The sequence below is a fragment of the Nesoenas mayeri genome (genome assembly GCF_963082525.1).
Source record: "Nesoenas mayeri genome assembly, chromosome: 8".
Classification (NCBI taxonomy): Eukaryota; Metazoa; Chordata; class Aves; order Columbiformes; family Columbidae; genus Nesoenas; species Nesoenas mayeri.
The window spans coordinates 17,185,929-17,204,937 of NC_137554.1; the positions used below are offsets into that span (position 1 = coordinate 17,185,929).

Genomic DNA, 19,009 nt, shown 5'->3' on the forward strand with positions numbered 1-19,009 from the left:
GAAACTAGTTCCTAAAAGTAATAAAACTGTCATTCCTACTGATTATTTTAAACTTTACTGAGAGGAGCTATCAAAATCTAAAAAAATATTCCTACTGGCCACAGTAAGAGGATCACACAAGACCATTGGCTTTGCAAACAACAAATGCAAGGGTGAAATGCCTGAAAGAAGAGTAAACAGCAGGAAACCTTCAGAAAAAAATGAAGCTTGTAAACAGAATATGATACATTTTGTATGGAAACAATGACTGGCTCGTAAAAGGCTGATGCAAGGACACGCAACAGGATCTGAACTGCTTTACACTAGCGAGTTCCTGAAGCATCAAAAATGTTCACAGTGAAAAATTCTGAATAATTTATTTCTCAGCAATTACCTCAAGACTTAAATCCCACGTTTATCTTGTGATTGAAATGACACTCACACATTCATCAAATGAAATGTGTTTTAAACACTGAAGTATCAGTTATACTTTAAAAAAAACTATTTGAAAACTTATGGAAACCCCAAATTTCTCTGTCCCAAGTACAAGCAATCTATTTAGCTTGCGTTTTTCATGCTGTCAGAACAAATATGGAATAGCACAAAGGGGTTTTTTTTTTTATGAGCTATGCACATATGCATTTTATCTCCAAAGTAATAGCTACTTCTTTACATCTGTGGCCTATAGATCAACTCCTCTGCCCCCATATTTGCCTTTTTTCCTAAAATCAAGTGTAATGTGCTTAAAAAATGAATATACAGCAATATTACATACATTTAATTTAAGAAGTCCACTTACCGTAAATGTATAGTTTGTCAAGTACAAGAGATTTTCTCTTTTAAAATCACAAGAACTGTCACTGTAGTCTGTTTTTCCATCATTTCCCCAAGTCAATTCAAATACTCTTTTTGCTCCATACACTTCTTGACTTTTGCACTTGATTTGGACAGCATTATCAGCTGTCAATGTTGCATTAACATCAATCACTGGCTGTGGTTCTATTCACAAAAGAAGTGTTTGTTACTCGTTCTGTTCTCATCATTTCAATCCAAACATTTCAACAGTTGTATGTGATCATGTACATCTGTTACCTTCTCTCTTAATAATTTCATACATTTTCTGCCTTAAAAATTTTGGTTCCAATTTAGTAAGATAAATAAAATCGATTTTTAGTTAACCATAGATTTATCTGAACTGAAAAAACGTGAAGCAGAACTGAAAAGGCTGGGAAGATCAGAGCTCTCATGACAGGCTGCAAAGATAACACGATGGGAACTCTCCCTCTTGTGCCTGACATCACTTTCTCATTTGAGGAACATGTGACAACAGACAAGACAGGGGAACAAACAGCCTTCTGTGTGAGAGTATGTTTTAAAACTTCTGCAAATGAAATTTCCTACCAGGAGTTATTAGTATATTTTAATATTTGGAATAGAATCCTCTTTTCCTTAAAGTGTCACATCATCTTAGAGCTCGCCAAAATCCACAAAATCTTTTACTTTTTAATGATAAGGAAGCTGTTAAGTCTAATCTGTGTTTTCTAACTCTGATTTTGTATGTTGTAGCAAATGGGTTTCAGATTAGGGACACAGACCAAGAGACCTTTCACTTGCAAGCTAACATGTTTAAAATAATAATTAAAAAAAAAAAAAAAGTAAAATGCAGTTGCTTTTTTCTTGATATACGGAGCTAAGACGTGTGAGGCTTTATCAGCAGATCAAACACCCCAGGTGGCAGCGCCAGGATATTTTACTTGGCTAAGTGTGTGGTTATGATGTATCTTCTTATTTTTATTCACAGGGCAGATGTTAAATTCCTATTCAGCAGACCACTGAAAGAGCTGTGACAAGGAGAAAGTGAACATTTCTAGAGGAAACGTGTTTGTGGAAGATTAAACAATATTTCATAAAATGTAGGGGTTTTCTGCTTCCAAGGAGTTGTGCTCTATTGATATAATCTCTTGTTCAAGAAGACATAAAACTCTTCCGCTATCTGCTTGATCATATTATCAAATGCTGTAACAGTTGAAGAAGGTTTAATAAATACCATTAATTCATGAAGGCAAGCTACTTGTTATTTTCTAAAAAATTAAGGGAACTGAGGATGTTTTCCAGACCAATAAACTTATGTCCTGGACAGTAATCTTCACCTGAGTTATTAAAATATGAGTGGAGCCCCAGAAAGTGAGGGCTCCCAAATATAATATGCTCTACCTAGATTGTCACAGAGAGAAAAATCATGATCATGCTCAAATTAGGTTTCTCTAAAAATTAAAGACATTTTTCAATTTCTCTTTCAGTTAAGTCTCAGATCAAATAGTTTACATTATCAAACAATTAATTTATCATCTTTTTTTCCCCTTGGGGCTCTAGCTGATAATTTTGATCTGTATATTCTTTCAACTATAAACTAAAATTTGTTAGCTCAATGACCAGAGTAATAGGAAGATAAATATTTTCATTAATTGTCTTTAAAACTGGATACAAAAGGTCTATATATTCCACACAAGGATAGGATTCAGATTAAAAACAACAGTCTGATAGAAGTCTCTGTATTTCCCAAAGCTCTACAGAAACACAATTAATAAAAACAACAGTCAGATCTAATGTCCTTATATTAATACATCCATTTCTACATACTTCTCAGGAGTGCTAAAAAGCAAAAAAATATTTAATCGTTCCTGGTAGTAGGGAGGAAAAAAAGCCAACACTTTACATTATCATTACATCACTAGCACAAAAATAGTATTTCATTTTCACTAAAAAAAAAAATCTTTTGCTTCTTCAGTGAAATTAAAGGAAACATTAATCTAGTATCTTACCCGGTATAAACCATCATAGCTTCCCTATAGCTGTTTCTCTATATTAGCTGAGTCTAGAGGTGGTGGAACTAGGCCTGAAAGTACTGGAAGAAATTAGATATATGTGGGGTTTAGGGTGGTTGTTTGTTTATTTTCTATCTCAAAGAAGAATTAGAAGAGTACAAGGCTCTATAACTGAAGATTAAAAGCAGGGGAAAAAATGTACATGTACATATACATATGTACATCCAAAGCAAAACCCGTAACAGACATTGGCATTGGCGCAGCCAGGGGAATGCAGGTCTGCTTTGAGCAAACACACAGCTCTAGAACAGAAGGTGAATTATGCACATCTGGGTAGCATTCATGCCACAAAGAAGAAAGAAATGGTTTTCATTGTCTTTTTGTTTAATTTGAATCTTTTATTTAGATTGGGACACAGATCTTTCTAGAATCTTATCAAAAAATTCAAATGAATGCAAAAGTTTGTCTTTTTTTGATCTAGTATATAGACGAAAAATTCTAATACTAAATGCATAATTAAAAATATATTAACATAAATTAAAAAACACTAATTTTATGAATGTCAATAAAATTATTTTAGTGTTGATCAGTTTCTTGGTTAATAATAATAACATATATAAAACATAATGAAGTACAATAAGAAAGTACGTATTCCCTGTGCTAGTATCACCCTTGTTCATAACAGTTAGCAAACGAGACTTACCTGCTGATTTTGTTTTAAAGTCATATGTTCTAGTTTTTCCCATAAAACTTTCCGGCTTATATTTGCTGTTTGTATATGGAGTCACAGATACAGAACCTTTCATATAAGGTACTAAATTCTGGCAAACATGGTTAGTCACGGTGACATTTTCTTAACAAAAATAAAAAAGAAATTAATTAAATTAATTAAATTTATATTAGGCCACAGAAACTCTAAGACTTCATCAGAGCTACCTGAAACCACTGTCAGGTATATTTCTATTTTAATTACCTTGTAATTAGTCACTTTGCATTGAATAGTAATGTTAAGTGAAGGCTCAGGAAAAGGAAGAAATACATTCCCCAGTCAAAAAGGTAGGAAGTTATGTGTTTGTTCTGTTTTGTTCTCATGCTCGTTTTGTATGTCATTTAAATGGGTGTAATCAAAACCTAACATAAAGTGCATTGATAAAGAGAAGCTGATGCTTTCTTCTGTGTTCAGCTTGGGAAGGGCTTAGTAGACAAATGTCAGAAGTCACTCTGTGCACTGGGCAAGTCTGTTCCGGTATGATGCGAGGGAAGTTGTGTGCTTTCAGGATCGGCAAGCAGGACAGCAAAGAATTGCATGAGAAGCAACATGCATGAAGCTATTACCCACATTGCAGCTGCGGTGTTGGTGGCTTGGGGAACTGAGGAGCAACAGCCCCTCCATGTTTCCTTCTGGCTGCTTCAGATGTGACCTCCCTGCACCCAGCACAGTACCTCGGTCTCCTGCACTGAACAAGCCAGACCAGCCACAGAAACTGGTGTGTGGGGCTGCCACCCTTTTGAGTAGTGGTCAGATTCGGTGCATGGAGACTGTGAGAGAGTATTTGTATCCGGGGAGCACAGGGGCATGACAGCCTGTGGGTCCTGTGGCAGGCCAAGGTTTACAAAGCATGCAGTATGTGAAGAATAAATTAACCCAGAACTAGCTTAAACCTGACATATATTCCCTGAAATCATGTATCAGGCTCTTCATTTTCAAAACATCTAAAAAACATAGTCCCAGCATAATGCATACAGACTTATCCATCTAAACGTAAGGTGGCCTAAAGCAGCACAACTGAAAAGAATAACCATTTAGCAAAAGACAACCACTTGGCTTTGCCTATCTATACATGTATATGGTAACTAACATACTTATGACCCCTGACTTTCACATGCATTGCTGTTACTCAGAAGCCAGGTCCCTGTCTTCTCAGAGAATATATTAACCAGCTACAGCAGCATTTTCTGAGACAGAGAGCACCATGCTACGAACTGACCAGGCGACTGACGATCTTGTCATAAATCGATACAAGAAGCATGAGAACTGAAAAGTGTCAGAGTTGTGTACTAAAATGGTAAACTGAATAATCATATGGTTCAACTGAAACAACCTCAAGGGAAGAAACTTAGAGAGTTATACAAAAAAAAAAGAAAAAAAAAAAAAAAAAAAACACACCACCAAAAAACCTCAAGTCTATTTTATGCGGTTTGAAGATATTCCAATATGGTTTGACAGTGCATCATGCTTGGTGCTCTGTAAGTATTAAAACATGAACTGAATTATTCTATTGAAAGGGGCATATACTTACGTCCATCTGTGCTATTGCATGTCACCCAATAGCCATGTATAGGACCCTTTGAAATGTCACTAGGTTGCTTCCATTCAACTGATACATTTCTGGCATAAGAAACTACTGTAAGGTCTTCTGGTGCTTCTGGAACTGTTGTAAAAGGAAAATAACAGAGAAGGAAGGAAAAGTTTGAATGAAAATGCCAAATATTCCTCTTTTTACCTACTTTGATTAAGTTAAATTTCACTGTATACTAAACCAATATATCAACATCTAATATTTTTGGTAGTCTACTTCATTCAAATAAATTATACATAAGTATAAACTGAGTATATGTAAAAGCATTGTATTAGAGTAATTTCATACATCTTATTAATTTAGGATGAGGTGAATACAGCAATATCACATATTACTAAAATTGTCCAACATGTCCAAACATTATACATTGTTTTGCTTTCCTTATAATTTGAACAAACATTAAATGTTTGGTCTGAATTTTTATTTGCAGGTTACTTGATTTAGGGCAATTTCCTTCTTAATTCAGAAAAAAAAAAAACCCTAAGCTATTTCTAAGAACAATGCTTTCAAAAATATGTAATTTTATCTGGAGATATTGTTTACAATTATTTAATCACACATCTCTTCAAACCAACAATTTAACACTTGCTTTTGACTAGGTCTGTACTTTTTTTTTTGTCTTCATTCAAACTTCCTTATGTTTGGCCATGTTCCCATGCTCCAAAAATATAAAAAATCACAGTCTCTGAGGGAAGGAGAGGAAGGCATCAGCCTGGAAGACTGAGACTGGGGTTGGAGAAGGAAAGCAAGACTGTGACTGCACTCAAAAAATCACAAGGGCAGGAGACCAGGAGCTGGAGTAGAACCTGAGAGTGGCAGAGCATGCTGCTCAAAAATCTTCAACCCCAGGAAACAGAGATAGCAGGATTCATAGCAGGGGTTTCCAGAAATATGTAGAAAATAAAGCAAAAATAAGCATTACACTTACCACCATGATCTGTTATTATGGTGAAGGCTTGGTTGACAACATCGTTTTCAAAAAAACGTGCATTACCATTGCAGCTGTACTCATGATTGGCTGATAAATTCTTCAGTGTGTTACACCTTTCATTTAATACTGTAAAGACGTGTGAACCTGCAGCCACAGAAAGAATTTAATCAATATTATTCACAATTCCAAAAGTACGTGGTACCACTTTAACTGGGATTTTCTCTACTATATGTGTTCAATATAATTTGTAATAAACTATCAAGATATTCCAAACAGAAAAGTGTACAACCTAATCCAATGACTACGATTTAGGTTCTTTTATACTAATTCAGTTTGCATAGATCTTTACTGTTTTCCTGTGGAAATCAAAACATTTCATGGGAGTCTGGAAGAACCCTGCAGTGGCTCCTTAGCTCTTCAGCTCCCTGAAAGATGAAATCTCCAGTCCTGGACACTCATCACACATTTTTCTGGGACACACAAGGACATGCAGCATCCATCTCTTCTCTATCACACCAGCTGCCTTTGAGACAATATATCCACAGGCTGGCCGGCTCCAAGACAAGAAAGACACTGAGGTGCTGGAGAGAGTGCAGAGGAGGGCAAGGAGGCTGGTGAAGGGTCTGGAGCACAAGTCTGAGGAGCAGCTCAGGGAGCTGGGGCTGTTCAGCCTGGAGAAAAGGAGGCCGAGGGGAGACCTTATCACTATCTACAACTACCCAAGCAACAAGTGACAGGACAAGAGAAAATGGCCTCAAGTTGTGCCAGGGGAAGTTCAGATTGGATATTAGGAAAAATGTCTTCATAGAGAAGGTTTGCTGGTCATTGGAACAGGCTGCCCAGGGAAGTGGGTGACTTGCCATCCCTGGAGGTGCTTACAAGATGTGCAGATGAGGTTCTTAGGGACACGGTTTAGTGCCAGTGTTGAGTTAATGGTTGGACTCAAGGATCTTGAGGGTCTTTTGCAACTAAAATGATTCTATGATTCTAAGAGCGGAGAGCCTGAACTCTGGACATCCTGAAGCCTGCAGAGCAAAGCTGCCCAGGTAGTCTGCAAGGGATCAGCTCATAGCAGACCCACAGACTGAAGGAATTCCAAACTGCCAGCTCCCCTTCAGGCCATCAAGCAGGACTTCAAAATCTCCAGAAGCCTGCAATTTGTGAAGCTGGTGAACTCAGGAAATGAGCTCTCTAGGTGTGAATTTTACCCAGATCTCCAGTGCACGGGGACAGTAGTCCCCAGCCTGGAAATCCCCAAAATTCTGAACAGCCTTTTCCTCAAACTGGCACAATAAATTTAAATCTTCCAGTCTCACATGAAAAGACAACATCCACATTGCTTTTGAAAGTAACTGAATAAATAAGTGATCAACATTTAAAATATCTTAGAAGTGTCTTACCTGTACAATCAACAGTCACATTAGCACAGGCCAACGACTCTTCCCAACAAATCTGTGCATATGTGTCAGTTTGATCCTCAACTTTGAAAGGACTCTTACTGCTCTCTGTAAAGGATTAATATTATATGTCACTGTGACATTGGCTATACTGATTCTTTAAAAAGCAATTTGTTCTTTTGTATTTGTTGACTTGTGCTGCAATACGAAGATACAATTAGCACAGAATAATACATTAATACAAATAATTTCACAATGAGATAAAGACATTGATGGTATTCAAATAATAAATTAAACCTTTAATCTCTTTAGTGAACAAAACATCCAGCATAAATAGTTGCTTTCAAGTGCTGACTGGTCTTGCTATTGCTAACCATGCTGCATATGGCCAATGTAGCTAAAGTTTTCTTTTATCGTTTAAAATGAAAAAATTACAGGTTTTTTACATCCTACTTTAAGAAAATACTGAGAAGTTTTAAGGTGCAACTTCAAAATACAAAATATCTTGCAAGCCAAGCAGGAAGTATGAAAACCTTCTGTCTGAAGAGACAAGAATAGACTAAGAAATCCAGGAAGGCTGAGTTACTGCATGTTAAAAAAAAATAAATAAAAGACAAAACCAAACAAGCAAAAAGCTGAAACCAACAAACAACAAGAACAACAACCCCCGAAACTACTAATCTCCTTCTATACCTACCAGGTGGAATAGGTGGAATAATATGTGTGCAATTTTCAAATTCAACAGTGTAGCTCATGCATCTCTTAAGTTGTACTTGATAGGTGCCAGAATCCCCAGTAAAGTTCTTGCCATTCTCCAAAATAACATATCTTATGTTTGTTCTGAGATTTTTCAGTGTAACGATAGCCATATTTTTGTCATCTTGTACACTTGTTATGCTGTGCTCAATGTCACCTAGGAGAAAAATATAAAAGAGCAAACAATGATTTTATGACAAATTTTAAGAACCATTGAATGTTTTGTGGTGCTCCCAGTACTATATGTAGTTTAAGAATCAGAAAATACAGCAAAATTAGCACCTCCTAGTTTTTGTTGGTTTTTTTTTTAATCTTTTATTTTAAAAAAAATGTTTCATCAAACCAGAAAGTTTCTTTAGGAAAATATTCTTTTAAATAATTCTCTAGTTAGGAAAGCTAAAAAACTTAAAGGATGAACATTCCAGAACGAGTTTTGCTTTAATTTAAAAATGTCAGTTCAAAGTGAAATACTTTGTTTCGACACACTGAATCATTTGTTTGAACAGAAATTTCAAATTTTCTTATTCAAAGAATTTCATTACCATCTAGTAAATAATGGCTATGGTCTGTTTCTGAAAATTAGAAAGGAAAGGTCTGTAATTTTGAAGAGAGATAAACCAATGTCCAAACTTTACTTTTACTTTAGTTATGAGTTGCAGTTTGCAGCATGTGATTATCAGCATGATGGGGAAAAATTAGGGAGGGCCTAGTGGAATGAAGACAGATCTCCTCTGCAGCGCTGGTGTCAACAGCCTAGTGCAGGGCAATTAAAGAGAACTGGAAATGGAGATAAGACCAGAAATGTTAATAACTTTAATCCTACTCTCCTGGAACTGGAAGACAGTTTAGAAAAACCCTGAGATGTTAACTGATCAGTTTTACTGATCTGTTTACCAATTTAGTCAAGTTTCCAGACTGCGGAAAAATAAGGGGTTTGGTTCTTACCACAAGGTTCTTCAGTTGTCACTGTGGAAGCTTCTGGAAGAAAATAAAACAAAATTAAGATGCAGGTCAGCACGGCTGGGTTTTTGTGTCTGAGTGTTTTGCTTTGGTTTGTTTTTTACAGAATACTGGAGAAAGTTGACTGATACTGCCCCAAATTCTTCATTCAATATATTGAACACAACTAATTGTATTTAGCACTTCAGTCACATTTGGGAAAAAAAAAAAATAAAAAAGAGAGGAAAACATCAGCTACATAAGCTACATATAACCTCATTTTTCAAGTAGTTCCTTTAGGAATCATGTGTCTTTCATAATTTTCCAATGGCGTCACTGACTACAAATCAAACTGGCTATTAATAACATTTCTGCATACAAAGTTGCACAAGAATATTCCAAAATCACACATTCTCTTAGCGGTATGTTAAGTTATAGCAGTTTCCCAGGATACGTATGCTGTGGAATGGCTAACTGAACACTATCCAATGTCAATAAAGAAATAAAATTTACCTACTTTTTGCACAGCTCCTTTTACCTTTGTAAAGAGATTTACACAACAGTACAGACCATTTTACAACTACTTTTACCCTGAAATATCCAAAAGAAATTGTGAGCTGGTATTTAGAAAACCTATATTGAAGCTTCAGTGAAGAACTTCATCCCGAAAACAATTACTTCAAATATACTAAGGTATAAGTACCAAAAAAGACTGATATCTAATTTTTTTTCCATAGAAGATAGGCCCTAGATTTGCATCCTTCCAGGCTGGGAGACATCTGGCTACCCAGTGCCCCTAAGGAGCAGATGAAGTAAGAGGGTGCAGTAGAGAGTTGCTGAGATTCTCAAGAACACACATATATTTTACTGAGTAATTCCTTACAGCCCAATTGCGATAACAATAATGTAAGTCCTGGCAATATTAGATCTCAAAAAAATGTTTAGTGCTGAGTGAAACAAAAGAGAAGCCGCTGGAAAACAGGAGGACACAGATCATAAATTCACAAATTTTTGCTTCATGAGCAAATTTCTGTGAATATCAAGAGGAGTATGGACACAGTAACTGACAGATTTACCCTCCTACTATGCAACTGTGTAGAAATAATTTCTATTTTTCAATTGCTTGACAAGTAGTAAATCTGGTATCTTTAATATTACTCATAAACTATTAATAAGTTTCCTAAAAAATCCCTTACATTTAATGCAGTTGTTTGCCTAGCTTGTATGCTTCGGTTTGATAAAAGAAATTCAAAACTAATTCCCTCATTTTAAGACATTTTCTGTGCTTGTAGTATCATAATTGTGATAACTGTGTGCAAGTTTGTCACCTATCGTGTGAGTGGGGATGATCCCAGTGCTTGCTGGCGTGCTGACTGGTGAGATGGTGCTGTGCAAGGATTTTGAATTGTAATCATCTGTAAGGAAATAAACAACATAATCAGTATTAAAAAGTAAAATTAATTATTTCATATGGCTATATCATCAGAAATGTTTTATTCTACAGCCCTTCTCCACTTTCTTTTTTTTGTCTTCCAGGATTTTTGTGATTTATAGAACAATGATGAGAGAAAAACATGTCAATATATCCAGTAAAATAGAATATGAGTATTTAAATGAAATTTAAAAGAATTTTTTAGGAATATAGCACTTATTAATTTTGCAGTGTACAAGGACAGGTTTTTTTGGTCATTATTTAGGCATAATCCATGATGAAGTCACCATAAAAGTGGCATTAATAATTATGAAGTGGGAATAACAAAACCACTTTGCTATGTTCTTACAGTAAAACACAATTATGAATAGTACTTGTGCTCTGTCAGAAACAAGCAATCCAGTAGTGTTCACTTGCCAGATCACATACCTTGCTCACTGTATTACCTACTATATCTCAATATTTATCTCTCAGCTTATAAACCACTGACAGGTTTCTACATTTGCTTTTAAATCCATTCCTATTGCTCGTGCTTTGGCAACAACCTCATTGACAGCATCTTGTATTTTGATACTATTGTGATGACTGCAAGACTTGGCCATCAGATACCAGATCCTGGAAATAATTATGGTATTGCCACTATGCCAAACTGCAGACACCATTTCTATCTGATGAGCCATAAGCTGGAAAAGGCTGCTCTGAGGCAGAAATGCTTAGTTTTCCTTTACAGTAATTTCTTAGTATTTCCCTACTTTTCCGAGAGCAATGAGTGGCATCTAAAGGAAGGCAGCAAACCTGCTGAAGTATTCTTGAAGGTGACGGGAGTGTGTGTGGTGAAGGCAGCAGTGCTGCTGCGCGGTGGGTTGCTGAGTCCTGTGGTAAGGACGAAGCCTGCGTGCGTGGAGAGGTGCATGCTGTCTGCAGGAGAGACACCTGTGGTGAGAGGTACAGCAGTTCGTTAACGCTGCAAGGCTGCCTGTTCGAGGAGGGACACAAGGCTGCACACGAGGCAGGACTGCTGTGCTGGAGCACTCTTGCACTGAGGCACTGTGGGTTTGTTAGCAAGCAAAGGCACACTGAACATTCGAGGTGCCAGCTGAACATCCAGTAATCCTTCTTGGTGCTGATCACATCTCTTTCATGCTAAATGCTAGTTTTTAAAAGACACTCAAATTCATGACTCAAACCCAGACTTGTATCATATTCTTGCCTCTTAAGACAGCATATTTCATTTCAGTGGGCTAAATGGAAAGGCATTATGCACTTTGCAAGATATCTGTGTGCAGAAAAAGGAAAGAAGAAATGATGAGAAAAACCACACCAATGCAGTTTTGTCATGTGAATTAGGTTTCTTACCAGGTGTAGTTGCTGCTGGTTCATCTCCTGAGAAAGAGAAAAACAGAGAGAAAGGGTAAATTAAGCTTTCAAGGAATTAAACACAATTGTATGCCACAAATATAAAAAGAAACATTCCTTCCTCCCAACTATTAGTTGAGCTTTCCACAGGGAATAAACACATTCTTAATATTTCGTGGCATGTAGCAACAAGCAGACCCCCAAAACATCAAGCATATGATATGTGGATAGATATTGTCCACATTAAAAATCACTTTTCCTTGAGCCAGGACTCTGTGCTGTATGGCCAGAGGAGTGGAGACAGCATCAGGAAGGCTGCAGTGGACGTCAACTCAGCTGGAACAGAAGAGCAGCAATGCCCCGGTCCCAGATTCACCATTACCTTCCATGGTGCCTGGAGGTGAGAGTGATGTGGAGCGTGCAGGTGGAGGTGATGTAACGGAGGCAGAGCTGGCATTTGCCAGATTTTCATCTCCTGCTGCATGATGGGAAAAAACATCATCAGGTGAGCAATGCATGAAAGTGAGAAGCTCATTGCTGTCTGAATTATATTTCTCTCTCTAGCACTGGTGAAAAGAACACGTTTACATCGCTCTCCGGTTCCTTCACAGCCTGTGCAACACAACTGCTTGGATTCATTGCAAGAGCATGGATTGTAATTAGGTCTGCAAGGCCACTAATTCCAAATTCCCACCAATTCTTCTGGGATGCCTTTGTGGTGAAGAGATTTGATCATCCTTTAGCAAGGCTGGGGATCTTCACTGATTTCAGGTGTCTGAAAACACCAGCTGAAGTGGGTGAATTAATGTGCAGCTTACAAAAAGCCCAGACTGATTGGGGTGTTATCGTCTCATGTTGTTGACCCAGGAAGGACCATCTCCCCACAAGCATCAGATACTGCTGTGCTGCTCACACAGCACTGCAGGAATTGCAGGAAAGTGCCACTGTGACAATTCAGCATGAAACGCTCATCTGAGAGCTCAAGGGGAAAGGGAAACATAAGGAAAACATGGACTCATAACAACAGCTTGAATTCTAATTACTTTCTTTGAAAAGTGTGTTTCAAAACCCCACCTTTGTTTTAAGTAACATAAATAAAACAAAACAAAACATCCTCATCATGTTAAGAAATTCTGCTCTAACCTCAGACAACATAAACCATATATGATAGCAGGAGATGCCAGTTCAGCTAAAACAGGACAGAAGCAGCAATGCTGCTGTACCTGGAGGTGAGAGTGATGTGGAGTGTGCAGGTGGAGGCAAAACAGGGGAAGCAGAGCTAGCACTTGCCAGATTTTCATCTCCTGCTGCATAGTGGGGAAAAAATATCACCAGGTGAACAATGCATGAAGGTGAGAAGTTAATCTATAGCAGAAAAAGGCCAACAATTTGTATAGCTTTCTCTGAAACACATTTCTCAGGACAGATTTTACTGAGGGATAGTTAAATGTTTTCATGTTTACAAGTGTATTTTGCAATACCAAAAGCTAAGACCCTCAAAATCTTTCACATCATCACACAGCAGTGCATACAAATACAAGCAATATCAACAGAGGGAGACATTTTGGTGAATGATGAATTACTTCATTGCTATGAAGAGATACCAACACTAATTCTGTTGGTGTTCTGTCTATAATTCTCACTACAGAAGACCTGGAAAGCCAAGCCTTGGCATTGCTGAAAGCCATTTACTTTCTCTAATATTAATTTCTAATTGGCAGCACCCTTCCTGGCCCAACCTGCTGATATTTAAGAATTTCTCTGAATAACTTATCTCCAAGTTTTAAATTACCTCCTGACTTGAGCTGGAAGCTATGATCTTTTTATATCTATAAAAGCAAGCCTCACTTTTACACCCTGCTTTGAAATCCTGACCCAAAACATTTTGTATTTCTGTAATGTAAAATTTGTTGTGAGAAAGACAAAAATAAGTGGCAGTGGCTGGAACCATGAGTTTTTTCTCATCACTATGTCTTTTTCTCATTTTGAGGATCAGAAGCTTCCACTTTGACATAAGAATTGTGAAAGTTATCCCAAAAGTTTGCCTGTCCCCAACATAACCTGTTCTGCTTTCAACAAGGAACCTACCCACTGCTCACACAGTCGTGCTGTGACTGTCCACAAACTTTCATCCACTCACTTGGCTCTTCCTTTCTCTCCCTTTTGCTATTAATTCTTTCCCACTATGTTTCTTTCCTGGATATTTTGTTGGGTTTTTTTTTTTGGCATGTGTGTTTTTCAGATAGTACGTGACTGTTTATAATTTATCTGTTACTTCAGCTTCCCTACATGGCACTTCACAACTGTCATAGCTCTACTCTTTTGAAAATAAATTCCTTCAAACTTTCAGATCTCCCCTGTGGAGAGTGAGCAATTTCTTTACGCTCAGAAGTGGCATGAAATGCCACAATATAAAAATGAATGTAAACAAAAGCTAAAATCTTGTAAGTACTTTTCTAGTGAGCAGTTGAATTCTTTGTGCACTGTACATTGTTCGAGATCTCTTCCTGCAAATTAGAATTTGGAAAAAGCCAGTTGTCTGATATTTTAAAGAAAAAGTATCAACGGAAGTCAAATGAAGGTCATCTAAAAATAGTAATGCAGAGCTGGTTACTTCATTCGTTACAGAAGTGGGGAAGGGTGTTGCCTGAAGTCCGGTCCATGAGATGAGGATATGGGCCTGCCCATAGTTTGTTTGAAATAATGAGAAACTATCAAAATAAAATCGGTCTGAATTGCAAGAATATAATATGTAAAAAATGTAGTAGAAGCCACTGTATTAACAGCTCTCGTATTTTTATCTATGTATCTCACCATTGAAACACAAGACCACATATACTTTTCAGAACTACAGAAAAGTAGTAGATGTAGCTTCCTAACGTGAGAGATGTTACAAATAAGAAACAAAATTACAGATGCTCTTTTGAACTATCAATGTATCTTCAGCATCTGAAATCTCTGGTAAGGACTGAAAAATTTATTAAAAAGCAATTATATAATCTACATTGATGCATTAAACTGCCAAAGAACCTTGTCAAAGCTAACATGTATATGCATTCACATCTCCCATGAGCAACTACTCTTCAAAGTATCTTCATATTTTTTAAAGTCAGTGTTTGAAAGCTAACAGTTACTCTACATTCTATAATACAATATTTCAATTGTTCCCCCTTCTTCCCATATCTTACTTTGGTTCACCACAATAAATATACGGCAAGACCAAAATTAATTTTCTGTGAGCATCTACACAGATTAACCTTCACTTAAATAACTGTTTCCAAGAAAAGAATAAAAGGAGTTGCAAACAAAAAAAACACCAAACCTTAAAGGAAACTCTGCTCAGAGACCAGTGAAGTATTTATAAATACTTTTCAAGCTATTTACCAATATATAATGCAAACATGATGGAGACAAAACTATATACTTCATGATTCTCTCTTCCAAGTGAAGATAATACAAGCAAAAGAGCTCATAAGCTTGTCACAGTGTTATATTTCTGCTTGCCACCTTCAGTTCCTTAAGATTCCTGTGAAAGTAATTTTCCAGGTCCTTTCTGCTGTAAAGTTAGGAACAATGCTACTAGCTTAAATATAGCGTGAAGTTTATTGCTCACTCACAGCAACAGGTGCTAAATGTTATATACAAGCACAGGACACGAGGCTGGAAGTGACCTCAAGGCATTGCCTAGTCGAGATGCCCTGCTCAGAGCAGGGTCAGCTAAAGCAGATCACTTCTTAAAACAATACTCCTAGAATGTCCTTTTTCCCCCTCCAAATAACCACTAGCATTTCAACAGCATCTCATGGCACTTTTATGTCCTTCTAAGCATTTTAAATCTCTTGCTCTTCTGTGACCCTATTGTATTATATGATTATAGCAATGGAATATGATGCAGTTGAAAGGAATTCAATAGGTGGCAGCAGACACTAAAAAAAGATCCCCTCAAACAGCAAAACAGACAGATACATTTCCCCATCTAACCTGATTGAGGGATACTAAGTAAATGAAAGGAAAATAAAGAATGATCCCAACACATCAGACTGTGTTACACCAATATTCATAAGCATATTGCTACCGCAAAATGTCCTACAGCTAACAAATATGTCTCAGCAACCTCATGTTAACAAAGTAAAAACTGTTCATGTTTATATTCTAAAACATGATTCTGGAATCTTGAAGGCTGAATATCTTTAAAATCTAATGAGGATGTACAACTCCCAAAAAACATGCTGTGGGGTATGAAAGCCTGACAATTACCCAACTAAGCAGACCAGTCTGGGTTTACACAGGAACTATCCCAAACCTTTCCTCAAATCCTAAACTGCATCCAGCTATAGGACATTTTTAAGATAACGTGTAGGATAGGCTCAGACAACCCAAATGGAAGAATTAAAGTAATAAAAAAAAAAAAAAAAAAAACCAACAAACCTTCCCTTTCCCTTCTCTTGATTTGGTCACCAGTTGGTTACTGCTGACTTACCTGAAAGCTTTGCAACCCATCAGTAATGTCTGAGTGGATCTGGTCTTAGTCAGGTACCCTGCAAAAATATCCAACCACACGTCCTACGGGCAGGTGGGAGCCTGGCTCATCACTTTCCTTCCCTTTCTGCTACCAGTCAGCAGACAGAGCGCAGCTGCTGCTTGAAATAAAGGTTTTAAGCAGAATGACAGGCTGTCAATGAAATACATCTAAAACGGATGAGCTGATCACCCTTTCTCCTGAAAGCTCAGAGACATACAGACCCTTGGAGTGAAATATGAGACTATCATATTTTGAATAAACCTTTCAATGATCAACAAGAAGAGTAAACAGAAAAACTCTGAAAGAAACAAGGCTGCAAAACAAACAAACAAACAAACAAACGTCAAATATGTATGTGCCATATATGGCAATATATATGCCATGGAGAGCAGTTTGCAAGGGTCACATTTGAGGTACAGAAGCTACTGTATCACCACTGCAGTAGTGACTCTCCACTCGCTGCAGTGAACTGTGGTCGCACCCAAGTAAGACGTTACTGCTCGCTGATGTCGCCCAGGAAAGAAAGAATACAGTGAAACCACTTTCCACTTGGCACGACCAAGAGACTCAACAGAAGACAGCTGAGACCTAGGATACGTTAAAAGGCACTGTATTCCAGGTTAGTCCAAGGTCTGAGCCATCACACATTTCCTGTGCACGTGTGTTTTTAAAGGAAACTCCAAGTGATAAGATGGAGAAATTGTTGAATCTGTATTAAGAGCCTAAAAACTTTACCATGTTTATATGGGCAAAAATACATTAGCTGACAAAAGGGAACAAGTCTTTTAACTCCATTCTGCTGCTTAATTTGCACAGTGGGTAAAATGGACGCGGTTTTGTATTTCCTGCTGGGCTAGGCAGGGGACAGCGCTTGCACACCAGTATCTCAGGCTGTCCCCTCTTCACACAGGAGTGCTGCACATTGATTGCATTCCCCGATGCACACAGCATAGAGAAACACAGAAAGGAGGATTCCTTTCTGCTAATGGTGCATTTGGTGTTTTATCTAGCATGGTACCCTACCAGCTGGCTCTTCGCATCCAGCTGCACTCCGCATGTCTTTGCCAGAGCTGGGGAGGGGCAGAGGAAGCAATCCTTCCTCTCAGCTTCATGCCTGCAAAAACAGGCAGCCAGGTTTTTCTGCCAGGAAAAATGCTTAGTGATTCTGCAGAGCTGTTGCCCTTTTCCCAGGATCTCTCCACCCTTTGGTATATTGGACAGACCCCAGAAACCCCCGCCGAGCAGCACTTCACACAAAGCAGCCAGGGTAGGTCCTGATTCTGTCTTCCCTCTTTTTACAGCCGAACAGCCCTGCTGCAGCAGGGTCAGGGCTCTTCACATCTGCACAGAACGCAACAGGATGTGGTCTTCTCGTTCAGATGGAGTAAAGCTCTTTGAGGGGGTCTTCTAGCAAACAGCACAGACATTAGTCAGCTCCACTGCAAGCCAATACTAAATTGCAAAAAAAGAACAGTTCCTGGTGGGAGGTGAAGGGTGAGTAAGGCAAAGAGCCTTACAAAATGCTGCCAGCCACCTTTCTTTGATTTATTTTTAAACTTCAAGTGGGATAGGATGTAATTCACACCTACTTTAAGGCTCCCTTGTGCTGCCAGAACCACTTAAAGGGACCTTAAAGTAAATGAGTATCAGGGACAGAGATGTTACTGCTTCTTTTTGCTGCAAATACAAAATAAAGGGATCCATTGCTACTTTACAAATAAATCTCGGCAGGCCTATGAGTAGGCTAGCAAACATTTAAACGTCTGAGTAATTCTATACCACAGAGGAACCCTCAAATTTTATAGGAACTACCATCTGTGCTGAAATGCTTTCATATTCACAAACTGCAGAATTACATTTTATTATTTATCACTAACTCTGGGGAAGAAAAAGAAAATAATAAAGAAAAACTGTTTCCAGTTTCTGAACACACTGCTGTTTTTTGAAAACTGGTTGAAAGAATGCCGTATAAAGTTCACATTAAAAAGATGTGAAATTTTGCATACTCTGAGTCAAAAAACCGAAATTACTCATTTGAATTTAACATGTGAAAACCTCTCAGCTAACTGGGACATTTCAGAGGCTCTTACAAAGAATGCCTATGCTTTTGGTCGTTGAAAATGCAGCCACAAAATCACTTCAAAGTTATTCATAATCTAATTGACATAAGTCTTCATAGCCTTACAGCAATCATAGCAATGCTATAGAGTGACAGCAGCTGAGAGTTAAAACTAAATAAATATCAGAACTTATATTCCCACAGGCAATATTTATAATATTTATTTTCCCGCGAAATTAGGGATAAAAATTTGAAACTGCAAATTTTAATTTAACAGAAATTCTAAAACTTTTGACTGAGAAATGCCAATTGTTTTGTTTTGGCATCAGGATGTAACATTCATTCTGCCTCCAAAATGAAAATTAAAATAGTTTCCATTTGAATTTCTCAAAATATTTGCTTTTATAGAAGTTCATTATTAATTGCACCCCAGAGTGGCTGCTTAACACACTG

The 19,009-nt window shown here is 37.6% G+C and overlaps 1 protein-coding gene across 2 annotated transcripts in view; it reads right to left on the reverse strand.

Moving 5' to 3' along the window:
- The window catches only part of PTPRC (protein tyrosine phosphatase receptor type C), a 62,397-nt gene that overhangs the window by 16,245 nt on the left and 27,143 nt on the right, over positions 1 to 19,009 (reverse strand). Inside the window, exons 3-11 of one of the 2 annotated variants that reach the window (XM_080348645.1) lie at positions 11,976 to 12,002; positions 10,516 to 10,602; positions 9,194 to 9,226; positions 8,190 to 8,405; positions 7,496 to 7,600; positions 6,093 to 6,239; positions 5,105 to 5,236; positions 3,508 to 3,657; positions 779 to 978 (exon numbers count right to left, since the gene is read on the reverse strand). In XM_080348645.1, the coding sequence (XP_080204771.1) occupies positions 779 to 978; positions 3,508 to 3,657; positions 5,105 to 5,236; positions 6,093 to 6,239; positions 7,496 to 7,600; positions 8,190 to 8,405; positions 9,194 to 9,226; positions 10,516 to 10,602; positions 11,976 to 12,002 (1,097 nt within the window). The remainder of the gene's footprint in view (positions 1 to 778; positions 979 to 3,507; positions 3,658 to 5,104; positions 5,237 to 6,092; positions 6,240 to 7,495; positions 7,601 to 8,189; positions 8,406 to 9,193; positions 9,227 to 10,515; positions 10,603 to 11,975; positions 12,003 to 19,009) is intronic. The other variant, XM_080348646.1, reaches the window with a different exon arrangement.